The 22,158-nt window shown below is 44.2% G+C and overlaps 1 protein-coding gene across 1 annotated transcript in view; it reads right to left on the bottom strand.

Annotated features, from left to right (window-relative positions):
• Nucleotides 1-1,142: 1,142 nt before the first annotated feature.
• Nucleotides 1,143-22,158, bottom strand: part of GPR137B (G protein-coupled receptor 137B) — a 46,085-nt gene continuing 25,069 nt past the window's right edge. The window contains exons 3-7 of the mRNA XM_007170775.2: nucleotides 17,747-17,969; nucleotides 14,992-15,141; nucleotides 12,147-12,275; nucleotides 3,590-3,714; nucleotides 1,143-2,011 (exon numbers count right to left, since the gene is read on the bottom strand). Of these exons, the coding sequence (XP_007170837.1) occupies nucleotides 1,900-2,011; nucleotides 3,590-3,714; nucleotides 12,147-12,275; nucleotides 14,992-15,141; nucleotides 17,747-17,969 (739 nt within the window). The 3' untranslated portion in view covers nucleotides 1,143-1,899. The remainder of the gene's footprint in view (nucleotides 2,012-3,589; nucleotides 3,715-12,146; nucleotides 12,276-14,991; nucleotides 15,142-17,746; nucleotides 17,970-22,158) is intronic.

Raw genomic sequence — 22,158 nt, 5'->3', positions numbered from 1 at the left:
CATAGGATGAGTATAATGATTGCATGATGTTTTGACCTAATATTGAAGAACTGCAGTACTTCCTGAAAGCATGATTTAAAGGATTTTTAAGCATTTGCTGAGTCCGCCTTTAAATTCTTCTAAGTATCACTAACAAAGATAGTATGACAAGTAGGGTGTTCTTAAAGCCATTTAGAATAACAACTTATAATATTTTAAGGTAACCTGAATAATCAGTGCAAATTTTGCTTCAGTGTAGAATTTTCCCTGGCAGTAACTGTTTTAAATACGTGACCCAAATTCTTCCATATACTGAAAAGCAAGAATGTTGTTGTGTGTGATTATGCAGGGTGAAGGTGTTGGTACACATGAAGAACCCAATCATGACCCACTGAAAACTTGAGATCCTGATTTTTAAATACCATCAAGATAAGAGAAGCAGACTTGATGGCTGTGAAATCAGTGCCCGGAGACAAGTTATTCCTGAAGGCCAAACTGGGAAGGAAGACATCAGAAATGGGTTTCATTACGTGGGCAGAACTTACTAATATAAGTTCCTTTTCACCTGCCCCTCCCTCTGTCCCGAGATGTAAGATTTCCTAGGCAGAGCAGAAAGATACTTTCTCTCTGGTAACAATACTTTCTCTAGTACCCTAGCCTCCCTGACAGAGCCACGTACAGTCTCCTATTATAGGCAGTTTTATAACTGCAGGCCACATATATATATAGACTTGGAGATTTTAGAATGACATTTATGGTTGGGGAACTAGTATTTCATGACGTGTTGCACTTAAATGAAAGACAACTTATAAGCAACTGTCTGGAATGCCCTTTTACATGGCTGAGAGGCAGGACTCACGCTATAGGATACTGCAGTGCTACTACCATTTTAAACATGCAGCTTCCAGTGGGCTGCTTTCGGAGCTACTTAAATAAAAAGTATTATTTTAAATATGGTTGGAAACTATAAGAAAACTGTTAGGATTCCACATAGTCTTTTGGCTCAAGGACTCAGGGTTACCTGTTATTAAACCCCTTTTGAGAACCTCTTCGTTGTTCAGTAATGAATGTTCAGTGAGCTGGGAAAGGTGCAGTCTTGCTGAAGTCCTGAGGCGATGGGTATTAGATTCACTGGGCTAACAAACTGTGCAAAAATCTCTGAATACAGCAGAGGAAGTTTAATAGTGTAAGTCAATTCTGTCAATGTTTTTATTAACATCAACTTATCACTGAAGGTATACATTAGTGCCCTGTTGAAAGGAGTACTAAATTTTGGCAAAATTTAGGAGATTCTCTGAGGAACCAACCATCTATGCCTCCACAACTCTAAGGAGCCGATTTACCTACTGTGTAGTCTGCTGACATTCTGCTACAGTGTAACTTTCAACACTGGCGCTGCAATCGGCTTTCTAGCTGTCAACTGTACTTAGAGTCTACCAGAATCTGACCGATCTGAAGAGGTAAGGATTTGAGGAATGCTTTAGTCCAAAAGCCTTTAAAACAAAAAACAAAAAAACAAAAAAAAAACCATCAGACCATGTACTGTATACTTTTAAAGTGAATTATGCATAAAAGTCTGTGCAAACTACAACATATATTGCAGTAACATTCTCAAAAAATCCTAGTATATTTTAGCATTATTAAGTTATATAAAATACATCTTTATAAAAGTACAGAATTTTTTTGAAGTTTAAATTATACTCACTGAAACAGGCAGCCAGGCTCACTTTTTAGTACTAAAATAAGGTTTTTATCAATCTAAATTATTGCTTAGTCCTATGGAGCCATCAGAAACCTGTAACAAAGAAAAATCGAGTCCTATTTCTTAAGGAAACGTGCCCTAAAAATTCAGCTGTCATTAAATTAGTCTTTCTGAAGATTTTCAACTGAGGCATCGTCCATATAACTTGTTAACTGATGCTACCCATGGCTTGGTTTGTCAGGATCCAAAATTGAGTCTGGTTGTAAAGTTCCTACTTGAGCCAGGAAGCTGTTAGTTTGTTGTCCCCAATCATAGCAGTCTGGAGCAAAACTTGAAAAGAAAAAGAGAGATTTCAGTGACGTGAAACATTATGCTGACTGTTGATGACATGCCAATTTTAGGTAGACAGAACTGGGGTTTTGTATAAACTAGACAATCCCAAAGCTGTTCAAAGTAGCTTCTTGAAGCCCGTTTTCCCACTAACAAGTGCTATATGCAGTGGCTAGAAGACCACCTACAAAAGTCACCTGAACTCTATAGAGCCCAGAAGTGTAGTAATACTGCAGCCAATCACTATGTATAACAAAACGCTTTAGCAACAAATTGTATCTGAATCCTAATGGAGAGTATAACTCACTACCTGTGTGTCTTTGGACAAATAACTTCTGTGCCTCGATTTAAAAAATTTTTTTTCTGTGCCTCAATTTTATTATCTGTTAGAATGGGAGTAATATTGGTAACTACCTTGTTGGGCTTCTGTGAGTTAATACCTGTAAAATGTTTATAACAGAATCTCACTATACAGTTAGCTCTCCATAATGTACATTATTGTTGTTCTATCATCATCATTTTCCTCTGTGTAATGGAAAGGGGATCTTTTCTTCTTCCACAGAGGTGGTGAGGGCGCCCTCAGCTGTGTCTCTTCCGGCACGTGAGAGGTTAGGGCTGCTCGAGCAGGTTACAGAGGGACAAACCCAGCGAACAGGCAATGCCATGGGGGACTGGATAAGAGAACAGTTTTAGGGAAGAGAGGTGGGACACCTTTTGACCTCAGAGTCCTGGAGTTCACTGACTCCTTTCCCAATGATCTGTGTTCTTTACACCTGCTGGCGGGGTGGGCTGCTCTGCTCTCTGTTCTCCCCAGCACGATCTTTTATTCTACCATCTGACCAGGATTTCTCTGCTCCCTGATCCACGGAGAAAGCAAGGTATTCTCCCAGCTTTTCCTGTCCCTATAACAAGGACTCCTTTCAGACCTCTTTTAAGGTTTTCTAAGGATTTTACTGTAGTAATAAAGAGCAGAAAAGCAAGCATATCTTTATCATTTTGCCCCAGGGGGAAAAAGAATTTACCTTAATACCTTAACGGTAGGTCTTTAAATTCACAAAGGATTACGTAAGAGAAGCTTTCACTTCTAAAAACCACTCAGCCTGAAGCTGCCCTTTCACAGGAACAGTCCCCGGGGTGCTGGGAGGACAGCAGAGTGAAGAGAGGAGCTTGGCAAGCACTAGGTCAGCCCTTTCTGCTCCCCTCGCCCCTGCTGGCCTTGAAGTCCCAGATTCACAGGCTGAAAGAGGGGACAGGCTGATCGCTGAGCAGTGGAGTGTGGCTGAAGCGTCCCTGGGCTGAGGAGTGGGAAGGGAATCCAATAGCTACCCCACCTCCTGTTTGCAGACCACGACCATGGCCTTGGCAGAGGTCACGAAGCGCACGATCTCAGGAGGTGGGTCTCGACTCTGGCTGCAGTTAGTCTTACTACTCAGATGCATCCCCTCCTTTTTCTGTTGGCCTCACCCTACCTCCGGCTCTGGGGTTTTATGTAGGCATTTCCGTGTAGTCTGAATCCATTTCATTGGCTTGGCCCTCAGCCTCCTAACCACGCCCCTCCAGCATGAACTAGGGTCTTACCTTCCCTGAAGTCCCTGAGGGGCAATGTTCCAGGCAAGGTCATCGTCACTGTCATATCTTCGAGGGTTGTCAAAGAAATAAGATCTGGGACCAAATCCATGGCTGGGGACCATTCCAGGGTTGGTCTAGAAAGACAGTGTAATGGTTCAGTGTATTTTCAGACACTGTGCCTTGCACAAGGCAAAGAGAAATAACATCTCTTTCTCGCAGGAGACTAAAGATGCTCTGTTCACCTGGATGGAGGCACTTGTTCAGCTGGAGTGTTCATTTCAGTTACTTTTTAATTTAAGCGGTATTAACTTTTTCTCTTATCAGTATGGACAAAATCTTCTTTCAGAGTTCTGCTTGCAGCAGTGGATTATCACCGTTTTAATCTCTTATAGAAAAACCAGACAATACCCAAATCAGCCAAACTAGACAGTCCCAAATTAGATATAAACCTGTATAATGATGTGGGCATTCACAACAAATTAAAATAATGAAATGATGAAATTTTGAAAGAGTTTCTTATCCAGTTTCTATAATCTGCTTCTCCTGTTTCTGTCCCCAAGCTGAGTTCACCTCTCAAAAAAAATTACAGTTGTCCACAGGGGATTGGTTCTAGGACCCCCCCCCCCCACAGATACCAAAATCCGAGGATGCTCAAGTCCCTTATATAAAATGATATAGTACAGTCAGTCCTATGTATATGCGGATTCCGCCTTTGTGGATTCAACCTGGCATAAAATCCCACGTTTGTTTGACATCTTTGTACATATCATTAGTGGTCTTTTTTTTTTTTTTGCCACACGGTGCAGCATGTGGGATCTTAGTTCCCCGATCAGGACCTGAACCCGCACTCCCTTCAGTGGAAGCACGGAGTCTTAACCACTGGACCACCACGGAAGTCCCTAGTGGTCTATTTAAAACTTAACCAATAGAGTATGAAAAAAGGTTATCATAGGATGGGTGAATATGTGAATTTCTGCTTTTCTAAGACTCATCTAGCCAAACATAGGAAGCAAAGCAGAACTTATATAAGGTGGGACACCTTCAAATTTACTATTTATAGCAGTTCAAGAATGTCTATACAAAGAATGAAGTTGGACCCTTACCTCACACATATACAAAAAGTAACTCAAAATGGATCACAGACCTAAACGAAAAAGTAAAAATTATAAAACTCTTAGAAGAAAATATAGGGGCAAATCTTCATGACCTACAATTTAGCAAAGGATTCTTAGATATGACACCAAAAACATGAGCGACAAACCAAAAAAACAGATAAACTGGACTTCAAAATTAAAAACGTTTTTCGGTCAAAAGATACCATCAAGTGAAAAGACAGCCACAGAATGAGAAAATATTTGCAAATCATATATCTTTACAAGGGACTTCTATCTAAAATATATAAAGGACTCCTACAACTCAATAGTAAATAGACAACTCAATTTAAATGTGGGCAGGGAATTCCCTGGTGGTCCAGTGGTTAGGACTCTGCGCTCACTGCTAAGCAAAGCACCCAGGTTCTATCCCTGGTTGGGGAGCTAAGATCCCGCCAGCCACGCAGTGCAGCCAATGAAAAATAATTTAAAAATTTTTTAAAAGTGGGCAAAAGATCTGAATAGACATTTTTCCAAGGAAGATATACAAATGGCCAGTAAGTACATAAAAAATGCTTGACATCATTAGTCATCACAGAAATACAAATCAAAAGCCACAATGAAAAAAAAAGAAGCCACAATGAGATCTCTATCAGGGCATCTTTTTTTTTTTTTTTTTTTCACACACACACACTGTATTTTATTTTTACAAGAGATAGATAGACTGACACCAAGCATTGTACATGGATGACCACAACAAATATCAGGGCATCTTGACTCAGAAAGTTAGATAACAGCAAGTGCTGGGGAGGATGGCTGCTGGGAATGCGAAGCGGTGCACTCTCCGTGGGAAGCGGTCTGGCAGTTTCTCAAAAAGTTAAACCTAGAGTGACCAAATGACCCAGCAACTGCACTCCTAGATGTATACCCAAGAGACATGAAGACATACGTACAGAAACTTGTACATGAGTGTTCATAGCAGCATTATTCATAAGTAGCCAGAAGACGGAAACACCCCGCATATCCATCAGTGGATGGATAAACAAGATGTAGCACACCCGTACGAAGAAATGTTAACTGGCCATAAAAAGGAACGAAGTACTAATACATGCTACAATTCGGATGAACCTTGAAAACATTATGCTGAGTAGAAGAAGCCGGTGACAGAAAATGGCATACTGTATGATCCCATTCATATCAAAGTCCAGAACAGGGAAATCTATATTCACAGAAAGTAGATTAGTAGTCGCTTGGGGGCAGGGGGATGGGGAGTGATAGATAAGAGTATGGAGTTTCTTTCTGAGGTGATAAAAATGTTCTAAAAACTGTGGTGATGATTGCACATACCTGAATATACCAAAACCCACTGAATTATACAAGTGAAATGGGTGAATTGTTTGGTATGGGAATTATATCTCAATAAAGCTATTAAAAAATATATATATATATATATGAAATGGAGAGAGATTCTCAAACTTTGCAGTGCATTCAAATCACTTGGGTACTTATTAAATTATTTAAACTGTGGATTCCCAGAACCTATCCCAGAGATTCTGAACTGGGTCCAGAACACGGCCCAAGCATCAGTACTTACACCAAGCACCCCTCGGGATTCTGACGTGGATGGCAAAGAGCCACACCTCGAGTATCCTGTTACACCAGCTCTAGTGACGACAAGTGTGGAGGCTTGTTTATACCAACTGTATTTTGGATACAAATGGTAGTTAACGTTTTTTTAAAATGCCCCACCGACAGTATGTGCCCTTTTAAAGTCAATGAGTATGAGTTAAATTATAAATCTCCCCCCAAAAGAATATTTGACCTTTTTCTCCAAGCAATTACAGAAGTTACAGATAGTAATAGGATTATTATTGAGTCATTAGGAATTTAATTTCTTCTCCAAACGTTATTATGCCAAGTAAAGCCACAGTGCAGCACAGAATTAAAATCATGGACTTCGTATGCTAAGTGAAATAAACAAGTCACAAAAAGAAACAAAAGAAAAATAAATAAAATAAAATCATGGACTTAGGAGCCAGGCTGCCTTGGTTTGAATCCAGGCTCTGCCTCCTACTAGCCGTGGGGATCTTGAGCCTGAGTTTCCTCATCTCAAAATGAGTATAATACTAGATTTTACCTTACAGAGCTATTGTGAGGATTAAAGAATTTAATATATTTAAAGTGCTTAGAACAGTGCCTAGCATCTATAAATGCTATATAACTGTTAGCTATTTTTAGCAAGTTCTGTGTGTAATAATGGCATTAACCCTGGTTGTCTTGCCCAAAGGTATTTTATGAACACTGGTGCTTCACCAAGCCAGATCTGACACTCAGATTACCTGCTAATGAGACTTAACTTCCTGAGCATGATATAAAAATGGGAAAGGGTTTTCTATGTATGATTTTGTATCATGAATTCACTCCCTCAGGATGAATTAGGAGATAATGTCCTTTAGGGCATAAAGAATCATTTTAATTCACTAACATGCTACTGAAGATGAGCAGTTATCAGTGTGGTCCACGGACTGCTGGAGGCCCCCCCCCAGATGCTTTCAAGGATTGACAGGTCATACCTATTTACATAATTAGCATATTAAGATTCGATTTGCCTTTTCCATTGTGTTCACATTGGCACCAATGGCGCAAAAGCAGTAAAAGTGCTGGTGCTTTAGCAGATTTCAAAGCAGTGGCACCAACTGCACTAGTAGCTACCAGGTTCTTCCCCCACTACACAATCACAGTTAGAAAAAGGTTCACTTAAGAAGGTCTTAACGAAGCAGGAAAAACTGACCAATTTTATTATGAGGAAAAGAACCTGTACAACTCTGAGCTGTAGCTACTTTTTTCATGCAACTTGAAAACTCATGACAACCATGGTTTTTCAGAGGTGGGCATCTGGCAGACATTGTCTCAAAAGTGAATGAACTGAGCTGTCAATTCAAGGAAAACATATGACAGTATTTGTTGTCACTTTGTCACTGATCAAATTTGAGCATTGAAGCAAAAATTAAAGCTTTGGAAAACTTGTATTCCCCACCATGAGCTTGGCAGCTTCCCAATATTTAAAGATTTTTCTGATGATCAGTGGTAATATTAATGAATGAGAGATATATTTTTTGATATTGTATTATAAAAACTTAACTTTTGGAAGATCTGTATAACTCAGTAAACCAGAATCTTCCAAATGACCAATGCATGGTATTAAATACAAAACCATGCATGGGTAAAAGATCCATTCAAAGTGCAAGGTAAACCAATGGATGTTAATAACACAACCTGAAAAGTTCAGTGATATGGTTTTAGATTCCATATTGCAGCTAACTTTTAAGAAATCACAACTTGTTGAGTTTGAGTGTATATTAAAGAATATTCACAATTATGCTAATAAAAAAGCTATTAAAATACTCATTTTTGCAACTATGTATCTCTGTGAAGCTGGATCTTCTTCATATACTTCAACCAAAACAACATATCACTACAGACTGAATGCAGAAGCAGATATGAGAATCCAGCTGTCTTCTATTAACCCAGACATTAAAAAGAGTCACAGAATTTTAAAACAATGCTACTCTTCTCACTAATTTGTTTTGGAAAATATAGTTCTTTTTCATAAAAAAATTTTATGGTAACATGCTATGGGTTTATTATTTACAATGAATTAATAAATGAGCATTTAAAATTTTTCTCATACACATACACACCTCCAAACAAACTTTCTGGAGTCCTCAATAATTTATCAGTGTAACCCCAAATAGCCAAAGCAACCTTGAGCAAAAAGAACAAAGCCGGCAGCATCATGTCCCCTGATTTCAAACTACATTATGAAGGTATATCAAAACAGTAAGATATTGGCATAGAAACAGATCAACAGAACAGTATAGAGAGCCCAGAAAGAAACCTAAGAATATATGGTCAATTAATTTACAACAAAGCAGCCAAGAACATACAATGAGGAAAGGACAGTCTCTTAAATAAATGGTGCTGGGAAAACTGGACCACTATCTTACACCATGCACCAAAATTAACTCAAGGGGGATGAAAGGGACTTCCCTGGTGGCACAGTGGTTAAGAATCCTCCTGCCAATGCAGGGGACATGGGTTTGAGCCCTGGTCTGGGAAGATCCCACATGCCGTGGAGCAACTAAGCCCGTGCGCCGCAACTACTGAGCCTGCGCTCTAGAGCCTGCGAGCCACAACTACTGAGCCCGTGCGCCTAGAGCCCGTGCTCCACAACAAGAGAAGCCACTGCAATGAGAAGCCTGTACACTGCAACGAAGAGAGCCCCCGCTCAGCGCAACTAGAGAAAGCCCACGCGCAGCAATGAAGACCCAACACAGCCAAAAATAAATAAATTAATTTTTTTAAAAAAAGGGATGAAAGACTTGAAACCATAAAACTCCTAGAAAAAACATAGGCAATAACCTCCTTGACATCAGTCTTGACAATTTTTGGATCTGACTCCAAAAGCAAAGGAAACAAAAGCAAAAATAAACAAGTGGGACTACATCAAACTAAAAAGCTTCGGCACACCAGAGGAAACCATCAACAAAATGAAAAGGCAACCTACTGAATGGGAGAAAATATTGGCAAATCCTAGATCTGATAAGGGGTTGATATACAAAATATATAAAGAACTCATACAACTCAATAGCAAAACAAAAAACAAACAAAAACAAAAAACCCCACCACAATCTGATTTTAAAATGGGCAGAGGATCTGAACATTTTTCCAAAGAAGATGGCCCACTGGTTACATGAAAAGATGCTCAATATCATTAATGATCAGGGAAATAAAAATCAAAACCACAATCAGTATCACTGCATACCTGTCAGAATGGCTATAATCAAAAAAAAAAAAAGAAAGAAGTGTTGGCAAGGATGCGGAGGAAAGGGAATCCTTGAATCCATGTGCACTGCTGGTGGGAATGTAAATTGGTGCAGCCACTATGGAGGTTCCTCAAAAAATTAAAAACAGAACTACCACGATCCAGCAATTTCTCTTCTGCATATTTATCTGAAGAAAACGAAAACACTAATTCAAAAAGATATATATACCCCCACGTTCACTGCAGCATTATTTACAATAGCCAAGATGTGGGAACAACCCAAGTGTCCACCAATGCATGAATGGATAAAGAAAATGTGATACACACACACTAGAAATATTCAGCCATAAAAAGAATGAAATCTCCTGATAAACCATAATGGAAAAGAATATGAAAAAGAATACATACATGTATAACTGAGTCACTGCTGTACAGCAGAAATTAACACAACATTGTAAATCAACTATACTTCAATCAAATTTAAAAGAAAGAAAAAAGAATGAAATCTCGCCATTTGCAAAAATATGGTTGGACCTTGAGGGCATTATGCTGTGAAATAAGTCAACTAGAAAAAGACAAAAAGAAAAAGGTAAATACCATATGATCTCACTTATATGTGGAATCTAAAAACAAACAAACCCCAAGCTCACAAATATAGAGAACAGACTGGTGGTTGCCTGAGGTGGGAGGTGGGTGAAATGGGTGAAGAAAGTCAAAAGATACAAACTTCCAGTTATAAAATGAATAAGTCATGGGGATTCATGTACAACATGGTGACTATAGTTAATACTGTATTGCATATTTGAAATTAGTTATAAGACTGGATCTTGAAAGTTCCTACTGCAAGAAAAAAAACTGATAAGCTATATGTGGCGACACATTAGTTGGACGTATTGTGGTGATCATTTTGCAATATATATAAATATCAAATTGTTACACTGTAAACCTGAAACGAATAGAATGTTATATCAATTATACCTCAATAAAAACAAACAAAACAACAAATAATAATGTATCAGTGTAAAGTGTCCTGATGCCAAAAAGTTTGGGAACCACTGCTCTAGATAATACCCTAAACAGTAAATATATTCAAACACAATAGCCAAGTAACTCTGTATACATACACAGAGAGTGTGTTAAGGCTGACATGTTTCCCTGGACAATGAGACCTAAGAGTACAAATGAGACCATCCCTATTATTCTGTATTCACGTAATAAAATAGTACTTTGAAACTCAACCAGGATGATTCTTTATACTCTTTTTTTTTTTCTGTCTTTCATTTTAATCAACAGAGATGTGATGGAAAGAACATTAAATATCAAGAGAAAAAAAAACAGTACTTTGAACAATGGTCTTTCACCCCTTAGGACTCAGATGTGCACTCTCTCCTTCAGGCTGCCTTGGGTTTAGGGAGTGTAGTTCCTAAGCCTCTGTCACACTAGGAAGTGGTGAGAAGGCCCATGGAGCCGAGGAGAAGCACAGTGAGCTCAGGGATACTTGTTAAGAGGCTCTTTCCAGAAAGCTTCAACTGTCTGTCTTCAGAGAAGGAAAGAAAACAAGGCACTAGACTCTAGCCTGGAGTCCCCTGCCCACCTTCCCCATGTTTCTCTGCCACTGATGGGGAAGCATTTGGGTCTGACTTTACAGAAGCCTCCAGGTGTTCCCAATGCCAGTAAAGGTCAGACAGAGCACAGAACTGCTGTCCTGAAGCTAAAAACAATAAAAGGTGAGGAAACTGACTCTCAGATCTAGAAAACAGTGCCCACACACTCTGTCTTCAAGGGCCCAGTGGTCAGGCTGTGCTTCTCCACTACCCACCCTGCTCCAGTATTACTTTCTGGGTGTTTTTTCCTATTCCTGGCTCACTAGTGACTATCCAGAGATGAATAAGAAAACAAAACAAAACAAAACAAAATACAAGATAAAACACAAAACAGGTTGGTTACTGTATCTGTGCTTTCCCTGCCACCCACACTGCTTACATTGGCCAAAAACCATTCACTATACTTTTCTGTGGGCTTCACAGATGAGTGATTCAAAATCCTACCACTACTTCCTATGGATGGAATAATTCAGGGAGCAAAGCTTCCAGGAGCCTCTTCACTCTACTGGGTTTGGCATTTTCTGTCCCGCCCCCATAAAGACATTTATATGAAGCTGGTTGAGCAGAAACGTGACCAAACTGGGGGAGTGACTTTAGCATTCTTCACAATAAGGTTGTGTCTCCCTATCACTCCACCCCCCTAATCACCATCCAGCACAACACAGGGGTGAAGAGCTGAATGACCATTCTCTATTTCCCTTTGCTAAAATAAAGCTTCTATCTTTGGTTCACAGCAAGTCAAGGCTCAAATACTAGTGAGTTGGCTGTTTCATTAGAAAACAAAGTTCATCACTGTCTCCAGGCCTCAAGATGCAACTTAAATTTTTTTTTTTTTTTTTGGTAAAATAAAGCTAAACTGAAAAACAAATTGCCCTCAAAAGATACTTAAGGGAAAAGAAAGTCTCAATTAAATAGACAAGGAACTTTTCATATCAGAATAGGATGGAAGAGGCTCTCTGTTGAAAAATCTAAGAAAAAATTCCAACTGTACGCTTTGTGATTAGAATTAGGAGATGTTTTCTGCAAATACAAAGTGGTTTACTTACAAGGTCCTTCGCAGAATTTCTAACTCGAAAGAAGTAGACTACTAAGGTGGTAGGTAGGAGTTCCCACACAAAGAGGACCACTCCGAATACCATGTATCCGGCATCTCCCAGCTGATTCTTCAAATCTGCCTGTTGAAAAGAGAAGAAAATAAGAGAGTCACTAGGTTGAGGGCAGAGGAAATAAGTTTGATTCGATTCTTTCTAACATGACAGAGACTAAATCTAATACAGTGTAATTCTTTCCCCAAAAAATGTGCATGTTGAAATCAGATACTACTAATGGTCCAGGCCTCAGGTGGGGAGTTATTTAAACCAGACAGGATAGATAATTATCTTCTTCAAAATATTCAAAGATAGACACTGCCAACCTCTGATGTTTTATTCCTTCACCCTCCAAGAATCTTCCTTACATCCAAATTAAGTCTCTAAGCTGATTTCCTTTTCTTCAACAACTGAGTAATGAGAATGTTGTGTTGCCTTCTCCCGATTCTCGAGAGCAGTGGAATATGTGTTACCCTTGGGCTCTTCCTTGGGATAAATGTATCAGCTTTTAAACTTCTCTTCACATTAACCACATCCTATGATTTACCCTTTAAAGCTTTACTGCAGGCTAGATTGCCTAGAAAAAAATTCTCTGAGTCCAGGATGTTTACCTGCCGGACCAGTGAGACGGCTGAGCGGATGTGGTGTAGCAGAGCTCTCCTCTCTGTAGGGCAGACGGAAGGTGTGTGAGGTTGTTTCTGGGCAAGTCGATCAGAAAGGCCGTCATTTCAAAGGAAGACTGCGCCAACATCAAACCATAAAGGGCCGATCCCCTGAACGGAATCCTTTTGCCTTCTCTACTACGTCGTGTGTAAAGTACAGTAACCGAAACCAATCATGCTCTGCTTCGGAAAGATTACTCTCACACTCTGCATCTCAAATTCTACTTACATGTCTCAAAAGTGTGTTGTGTGTGCTTCTTCCGTTCTACATAAATAACCCGCAACTTGGGGCCGTCTGTTTTGCTTGCTCCTAGATTATTTTGGTTGCAACACATAGACCTAGATATGTATAAATAAATAGATATACCCAAAACAACAGAATTTTTTTAATTGTGATATTTTAAGTTCATTATAATTATAAGCTCTTAATTGAAAGAAACGTTGAAATAATTATTTTGTTTTAAAACCAGATCTCTGTTGTTTAATGGGGACAGAGTCTCAGTTTGGGAAGATGAAGTTCTGGAGATGGATGGTGGTGATGGCTGCACAACAGTGTCGATGTACTGAATGCCTCTGAACTGGACACTTACAAATGATTAAAACGGTCGACTGGGGCTTCCCTGGTGGCGCAGTGGTTGAGAATCTGCCTGCCAATGCAGGGGACACGGGTTCGAGCCCTGGTCTGGGAAGACCCCACATGCCGCGGAGCAACTGGGCCCGTGAGCCACAATTACTGAGCCTGCGCGTCTGGAGCCTGTGCTCCGCAACAGGAGAGGCCGCGATAGTGAGAGGCACGCGCACCGCGATGAAGAGTGGCCCCCACTTGCCACAACTAGACAAAGCCCTCGCACAGAAACGAAGACCCAACACAGCCAAAAATAAATAAATAAATAAATAAAAAACAAAAAAAAACGGTCGACTGTTTTGTATATTTTACCACAATAAAAATCCTCTATGTGTTATGAATAAGTTTCTAATTTATCATTGTTGAACGTTTAGATCTTTATGTATTTGATTTCTCACAACAGGACACAGCTTCAGCAGTGCTTTGCCCACCTTCCCCCCATCCTATATTTGTGCTGTTCGTTTGGGTGACGGGCGCCGGTGGTTATTGGGGTGGTTTTTATCCTTTCTAATTATAACATCTTGCATGTGCCTCTTCTGGATTTCATCCTGTCCTCACAGTTTTAACTTATCATGGTCATTTTATTCTTTCCTCCAGTCTTAATTCAGTGCAATTCACTGCAAGGTTTGAGCACTGCTGGGATTTTAGAAGTGGATTTGTCTAGAGTTGGGTATTCAGTGTTTTTCCAGGAAAATCTCAGGAGCGTTTGCCATTCAATCCAATAGACTCCTACTATAGACGTTTCTATTTCTTTATCGTAATGGCTTATCTGTGTGGCTCTTTTCCTCAGCAGACACAAACTCCTACTGGGAGGCTTAGGTCTGTTCTTTTTTGTGTCCCCAGCACTTTGCCCAGGGCTGGAGACAAAGAATCGATATTTCTCAAATGAGAGAACACTAATTCTCATTCTTTTTTATTTTGAGCTTTTGTGAACATGGATGCCAGATTATATTTCACTACCTTTGTTCATTTGTTTTATAATTTATGAATTTCTAGAATACATTATAAAAAAGAAAGAGTTTCATATTGAGATATAAAATGGGCTCTTACTAACACCTTAATATTCTTGGTCACTTTTGTCTAGATTTCCTCAAATGCTGTTAGTTTACACGCTCCATTAAAAAAAACTTCATAATTTTATGTATTTTCTGAAACCTGGATACAATTTGTCTTTACCTTTGCAAATTTCACCCTTTAATAACATCATATTACATTTATATGAAAGCACTTAAAAAATTTAAGTACTGCTTGACAAAAGCCCCAGAAAGTAGAAAGGAGAAGTGTGTGTGTGTGTGTGTGTGTGTGTGTTTCCTAGTTTTCTCAGAAGACATGTGAGCTGGGACAAGGCAGGAACTATGATCCCATTTTACAGGTGAGGGTGCAGACACCACCCAGGTAAGTGACTCTCAAGGTCACCCAGCTATTTGGCAGCAGAATCAAGGAGCTTACACCTCTCTGCCACGTGGGATGCTGCAAAGAGCCGCCGATCAGGTGGCCCTCGTCGGCGCCCACTCACCTGGTCTGACACATTGTACCAGTCGTAATCAAAGGAATGGACATTCTTGCTCTGAGAAAACGACAGGATGAACAGGTTGTAGCAGGCTCGGGAGGCGTAGAGCAGGATGACGGTCACACCGATGGCAGTCACCTGACACACGGAGGAGCCCTGAAAGAGCAGGAGCTGTGAGGGGGGCACCCGTTCCGGACCCAGGACCCCAGCCCCCTCCCAGAACACGGGCTGTGTTCGCACCTGCTAAAGCTTCGAGCTCAGAGGCACTGCCGTCTCCTCCGAGCTTCTCCTCCACCCTCAGACCTTAAACCCAACTGCAAACCTCACCTCACGCCACACCCATCCCAAACTTCAAATTATCTTCATAGAGGTGCTTCCAAACCTGGGACTTGATCTGGAGATGCCTGAAAATATGAGCCATTTGCCTAAGGCCTAGGTTTGGAAGAACAAGAAGGTCAGATGGCTTATTTGGTTAAATCTCTAAACGCCGCTGCTCAGCTCCAAGGACCCTGTCAGCTTATGAGCCCAGCGCCCGGCCCCTGGCTTGAGGACAACAAAACCACCTCAGAGGGATGGCGGCTGGCAGACAGCGCTGCTGTGGGCAGTGGGTCTGGGTGGTGAGCACTTCCTCAAGACCCAGCATCTTCTAGGCGGGAGTGCTGGAGTCCCCATGGGACTCAGGGCTTGCAATTCTGTGCAAATGGGTCATCTGTGCCCCTATTCACGAAGCTATCAATTTCCCAAGTCAGTTAAATGACCCCTGGCTAGAAACGGTTAACTAAAAACCTGACATCGATTTTTGAGTTTTGTGTTTGAAAGTCATTAACTAAATCTAAGCTAGTATTTTATTCTGCCAGTGGTAGTTTATTAGCTTGTTTGCCATAGGGGTCATCTAAACGGTACTTTGACAATCTAAAATGTGACCCCTCCTATAAAAATCACAATCCTGTCTTTAAAAAGCCTTCGCTAGCCCTTATACAGGAGACACTATGAATAATAAAGTCAAGGCAAAGTTACGTCTAAAATTTGCTGACATAATCAAAAAACGACGCTGCCACGGTAACTTCTGGGATTCTGCAAGAGTTCAGTCACATCACAGGACGCCCTGATGAAGGCTTTGTATTTTTGAAGTTGGAGGCGCAGACTTTAATCTACTGATCACTCCTGAAGACACAGGATTGTGGAAGGCACGGCTGCTCAAGTCTTCAGACCAAAGATGTTACAGCCACATGGGCCGCGAGGCAAGGAAGGCAGAGGGGATGCCGGGGCACAGCATGACTGAATTTCCGAAGCAGAGGAGCTGTGAAATCACTCAACTGCTTTACACATGAGAAAGCCCAGGCTCCGTGGGGCGACAGGCTGGTGGGCCTGGGGTCGCGCGGCCAGCCAGAGCCCAGGGCGTCCCTCCTGACCTCCACACGCCACCAGGCTTCTCAGGGAGGGAGGGTCGGGGACCAGGCTGGTGAGGGGCACCTCAGAACCCCTGTTCCAGGCAGTGGACCTGCCCCTCTTTGTAACTCTGGGGGAAGAAAAGGAGAAGAGAGGAACCCTAGGGTGGGGGGCACAGCAGCTAAACAAGAGGACGGGCAGGAGCTGCCCTCTCCCAGTGTACGGTCAGGCCACTCAGAGTGGCTGTTCTCTTGTCCTCTGTCCATCCCCTGCCTGACCAGGGCCCGCTTCACCTACACCTACTCACAGGACCGACCTGCCTACATACTTGCCCCAGGGCCGAGCTGGTGACTGTTCTTATCAAGGGGGCGGTGAAGGGCGGGCCCCTCTGCTGGTTTCCCTGGTAACTAAGGAGCCCACCGGATGTCAATCCCCCCCCTTAACTGGTAATCTCCCCTTCCCCCGCCCCGGGAGCGAGCAAAGACTGCCACCAAGTCCCGCCTGCCATCCACTGCACACGGTGGGGTGTTTCTCCAGGACCTTGCTTCACACGTGTAAGCTCCCCCATCTATTAAACCACTGACATCTCTGTTGCTGACTCCGGGCTCTTTCTTTGGTCTTGAAGCTGGTTATGCACAGGGATTGCAGGTCTGTGGGCTGCAGCCCAACACACAGCCTGTCTGGCTCTATCTCTGAACTGTCACCATGAGAGGCCTGATGTCCTGAACCCCGGGAGCAGTTCCCACTCTTAAGGGGGACGCTCTCATGGGCACAGCCAAGGCAGGGGTGAGCCTGGATCTGAGTCTCCCTGCACTAAGACGGGGTGGTGGAGAGGACAGACCCCAGACCCCGGAGCCAGGCTGCGGAGACCGAGTCTTGGCTCTACGTCTCCTGGCTGTGTAACCCGGGGCGAGCCTCCGACCTCTTTTCGCCTCAGTTTCCCTATCTATCAAGTGAGTGATACCTACTCCCATAGAGTTGTGAGGGTTACAGTCGTTTCCACATGCAGCGTGCTTATAAAAGTGCCGGGAACGCAGGGAACGCTAGGTGTGTATTTCTATTAATATTAGGTGCACAATCAATGCCACTGGTCCTTTAAAATGTCACTTGAACCGCTGTATCCATAAACCAGAGTCTTGGCTCTCTGCCAGTAACTCTGCACACCCCCGTACACCGCGAGCCACCCAGAGCCAACTCTCCTCACCTACAAAATTCAAGGAACTACACGGCCCCCTCTTCTGGCCACCACAACCAGGCTCATCATTTGCAGGAGGTCAGGTGTGAGAGGCACTGGGTGAGTTCCGTTTGCAAACCAGGGAACTCTTCTGAGAACCAGTTTAGCGGTGGGATCTCGACCACATGTCCACCTTACCTTAGACTCCAAGTAAATGTTGGCTAAGGACATCTTGGAGATTTTGTAGAGACAGATGGACAGGGAGACGGCACACAGCACGAAGAGCGAGTCGTTGATGGCCACACGCACGGAGACGATCCCTTTCCTCTCCCAGGTGCCCGTCTTCACCAGCACTGCACAGGTTAAATTCACCAGCAGGAAAACGAGGCTGATGAAGAGCGAGGCCAGGTAGAGGGGTAACCTGGGAAGGACCAGAGAGAGACTGAAGGCACCCTTCCACGCATGCTGCCTGTACATTCTGGATCAATCCACAAGGAAACTGTGATTGATTTTTTTTTTTTTTTGGTTAAATGCTAGAAGCAGAACATGCCAAAGTTAACACTTAAGAGCTCAGAGTTTGGGGTTGGTAGATGCAAACTATGACATTTAGAATGGATAAACAACAAAGTCCTACTGTAGAGCACAGGGAACTATATTCAATATCCTGTGATAAACCATAATGGGAAAGAATATAAAAAGAATGTCTATATGTGTATAACTGAGTCACTCTGCTGTACAGCTGAGATCGGCACAACATTGTACATCAACTATATTTCAATTAAAAAAATCAAAAAAAAAAAAAAAAAAAAAAAAAAAGAGCTCGGTTTTTGGAGGGTTCCCGGATGTAAAAGACGAATCAACTACAAACCGTGCTCTCAGGAAGGTCCTTTACCTGGGCCCCGCTTCCCCTGTCCCTGGGAGGCTGTGAGGATCAGAGGAGCTGTATGTACACAGGCTGATGCACCTGCTACTCACAAGGATGCAGAGAGCAGAGCCGGGCTCAGAGGCAGGGCCGGGTTTCGGGGAGAGCGGGAAGCGTCCTGCGCTCTGAGAACCTGGGCAAGATCGCCCTGGGTGAGCCTTAGCGTCACCATCCGAAAGCAGACTAAATAATACCCACCTTGCTGGCTGTTTCTGCAGATCAAGTGAGATCATGCTTAAAAAGGATTTTAGGGAATTCCCTGGCGGTCCAGTGGTTAGGGCTCTGCACTTTCATTGCCGTCCCTGGTCGGGGAACTAAGATCCTGCAAGCGGCGCAGCCGAAAAAGAAAGGGGGTTTTACCGCCACCCCCAAAGTCATCGAGTCCGGGCAGCACCCCCTTTCGCGTGGGAACACTCACTAGCGGACAGTCTGCAGGGAGTAAGCCTCAGCCTCAGCCTCAGCACTTTCCCTGGGGCGGAAGGGGACAGGCTATGCCACTGGCCGTTTTTAACTTGTGGTTTCTCAGAGCTACACGCCGCCTACGTGACCTGTGCAACGTCTAGAGAGAGGCTTCTCAGATTTACCAAAACCGAAATCAGTTCAAGTTTCTCTCTAGGACTGTCCATATCGTGTTTACTTCAGGTAAATATCACTCAAGAGGCAAATAAGGAACAGACTGGTTTGGCTCAAAAACAGACCATTTAAGTTGAATATGTCCGCAAGTCCCAAAGCAGAAAACCAGCAACTAAAAGCGGGCTTGAAGCTAGAAGGTAGTGTTGGGGTCTTCCAAAGCCATCACAGACTGGGGCACAGAAACCTGGATCCTGGTCCCAGCTCCAGACATCACGCCACTGACAGGAGCCGGTGCAGTGACTGGTGGCAGGGGCAGCACAGAGATGGGGCAGCTGCAGTTTGCTTTCCTGCCATCAGATGTCAGGGTGATGGAATAAACCCCCCACTTACCCAAGCTAATCTGAACGGGATTTTATGTCTTGCAGTGAATGATTTACTATCCACTGGCAAAGGCTCTCACGTAATTTTCAGAACCCACATTCTACCAAAGGAACTTGGCCTACCCCATTCCTCCTCAGCCTTCAGATCTTAGCTCAAACATCAGTGCTTCCAAGAAGCTTTTCCTGACACCTCCTGCACACCCAGCCCTCACCAGACGCACACGATCAGGTCTCCCTGAGGTCTGCTTCCTGCTCCCCTGCACTTGAACTTCGCAGACTTATCACCGGTTTATAATGAAGCATATGGACAGCGGTCTGACCACCTGCTGCTTCTACCCGGGCAGTGCGCTCCATGAGGGTCGAGATTTCGGCTCTTTCCTTCACCCCCTCTACCCACACTGTATACCATAGGAGCTCAATAAACATGTCAAAGAGGAAGAGAGGGAAGGAGTCAGCCAGATGAAGAGGTGCACTCTGAATCCAAAAAGCATCAGTTAGCTAACTAAACGAGGGCTGCCCTTTCTTTCCTAAACACACTGCTGCAGCAGATACTAGATCCTCCCCCTTCTTGTGGAAACAATCTAAACTTGAGGGATTGTCTCTTTCAAAGTTAGAGAGAAAGAACTGTGGGTTCTTCCCACTGGAGCCCTGGGCTGGTGGGCTGAGGTAACAAGATGGAGAAGAGGTGGCTCGGGTACCCTGCTCAGGGTGGCTGGGAAGATACTGGAGGGATGGACAAAGCACATGGAAGAGAGAGTATGATCGGTACAAAGTCAGAAATGCAGGAAAGAGTATGCTTGGTTTGGGCTGAAGAGTGTTTGTAGGACTGAGCACCAGCCTTGCAGGGGAGACGGGGGTGGGAGAGAGACCGGAGGGGTGGGCAGGACAGCCGGGGAACACTCGAGGTTGATAAGCAAAGGAGTGACCGACGTGGCCATCTTTGTCTTTGAGAAAGACAGGCTGGCAGAGCAGGGAAGGGAGGAAGAGCCTGCAGTCAGCAGAGACAACGGCCCTGGGGAGCTGAGCAGGGAGGCATGCCAGAGGCAGGGGGACGGGGGGCCGTGGGGATGGACACAGGGCGATGCCATTAAAGGAGATGAGAGATGTGCACAGGGGTGGTGAGAGCTGCCACCCACCGGCCCAGGGCAAGGTCCAGCGTGACCCTCGCCCCTGGAGTTGTGCCACCTGAGGCTGGCGGTGGGCAGCTCTGTTAAGGCTCAGAGATCCATCTTCACATATAGTCACGCATTCAAAGCTTTTCACGCAGAAACAGGTTTGGGGCGGGGGGGATGCACGTGAATTAGTTGCCAAGGACAGGTTCTTTTACAGGACGTGATCACTGGTCCAGGCCCTTGCAATCCACCTCATCTGCTCTGTACCACGTTCTCACAGTGATGGGGGAAATCAGGGGCACAGAGAGAGAGACAAAGGCAGGACCAATTGGGAGTCACCAAAAATCTGCATTCTGGTTCCTCGAAAGCCCTATTTTTTTAATTGTTTTATTATTATCTGCTGTGCTTTTGTGAAGAACACAATTTGGAAACATCCAGAGCCCTCTGGAATCAGCCCTACTGTTCCCGGCCCCTTGGTGGTGTGTGCGCACACTTTGTATCCACATGACGGCGATAAGCCTCCGGAAAAAGCACAATCTGGACATTCAGCTTTTCCAGAGGACTCCTCCTGGGTATTGTTTTAAATACTATGGTGGATATAAATTCTTACTACTCTTTCTTTACCACAATAAATAATACAGGAGCCCTAGAGGACACTGGGGACAGGGAAAGCAAAAGCCAACCAGGCCCAGCTCCCCACCCAGACACACTGCTGGTGTGTGCCCCCGGCCGCCCTCTCTGTCTTGAATGGTCACACGACAGCCTCCGAGCCTCCGCCCCCCCCCCATGCCCTCCCCAGCTCTGCTCTCATCTGCTGGGCGTGACCCAGAGAGCTTGGGTCACAGAGCCACGACACCAGGCGGGTCCTCGGCCGCTTGGGGCTGCCGTGTCCTCCTCTGTAAAACGGAGCTGACCCTTCCTTCCTGCCTCAAAGAGCCGCCGTGAGAATTCAAGGGACCCTGAGCTTCTCCTCTGACATCACCCAGGGAGCAGCGAGGCCTCACCCTCGTCAAGAGCAACTTCTAGAAAAAGGCGTCACCTCCTGCCCCATCACCTCCTCCGCAGGTGCCCCTGCGGCCTCGAGTCCTCCCACCACCTACTCACTGACCTCAAAGGCGTGACCCTCGCCCCATCCTTCCCCCACCTGAGCCTGTCCCTGGAGGCCCCTGGTCCCTCCTCCCCCTCGTCTTCCCCCCGGGGTGACAGCATCTATGGCTCCGGCCCTGCACCCTCTTCCTCGGGAAATACGTTCCCTCCTCCGGCCTCAGTTACAGCTCCCGTACGACCACGTTCAAAAGCGCCTGTCTCACCAACCGGACCATCCCCTCAGTGGACGACGCTCAGAATTACCTCCGGCCTGCATTCCAAGATGTCAACAGTGGCCGCGCGGGAAAGACCCTCCTCCTGAGGCCTGATGTCCCCACGGAGGACGTGTGTCAGCTCTGTGCCGAGAAGTTCCAGGGGGCCGACCCCGAGGAGTACGGGGAAGAAGAGCTCACCGCCTCCCAGGAGACATGCGAGGCTTCCCAGTGGTGCATCCGAAGAGCGGAGTTAGGAACCTGGCCTCTGGCTTCCACGTGCCTGTGCTTGAAAAGCAGTCACCTCCTTGGGGACCGCTCGGTT

Source organism: Balaenoptera acutorostrata, chromosome 16 (genome assembly GCF_949987535.1).
Source record: "Balaenoptera acutorostrata chromosome 16, mBalAcu1.1, whole genome shotgun sequence".
Taxonomy (NCBI): Eukaryota; Metazoa; Chordata; class Mammalia; order Artiodactyla; family Balaenopteridae; genus Balaenoptera; species Balaenoptera acutorostrata.
This window is presented reverse-complemented; position numbering and strand designations above follow the sequence as displayed.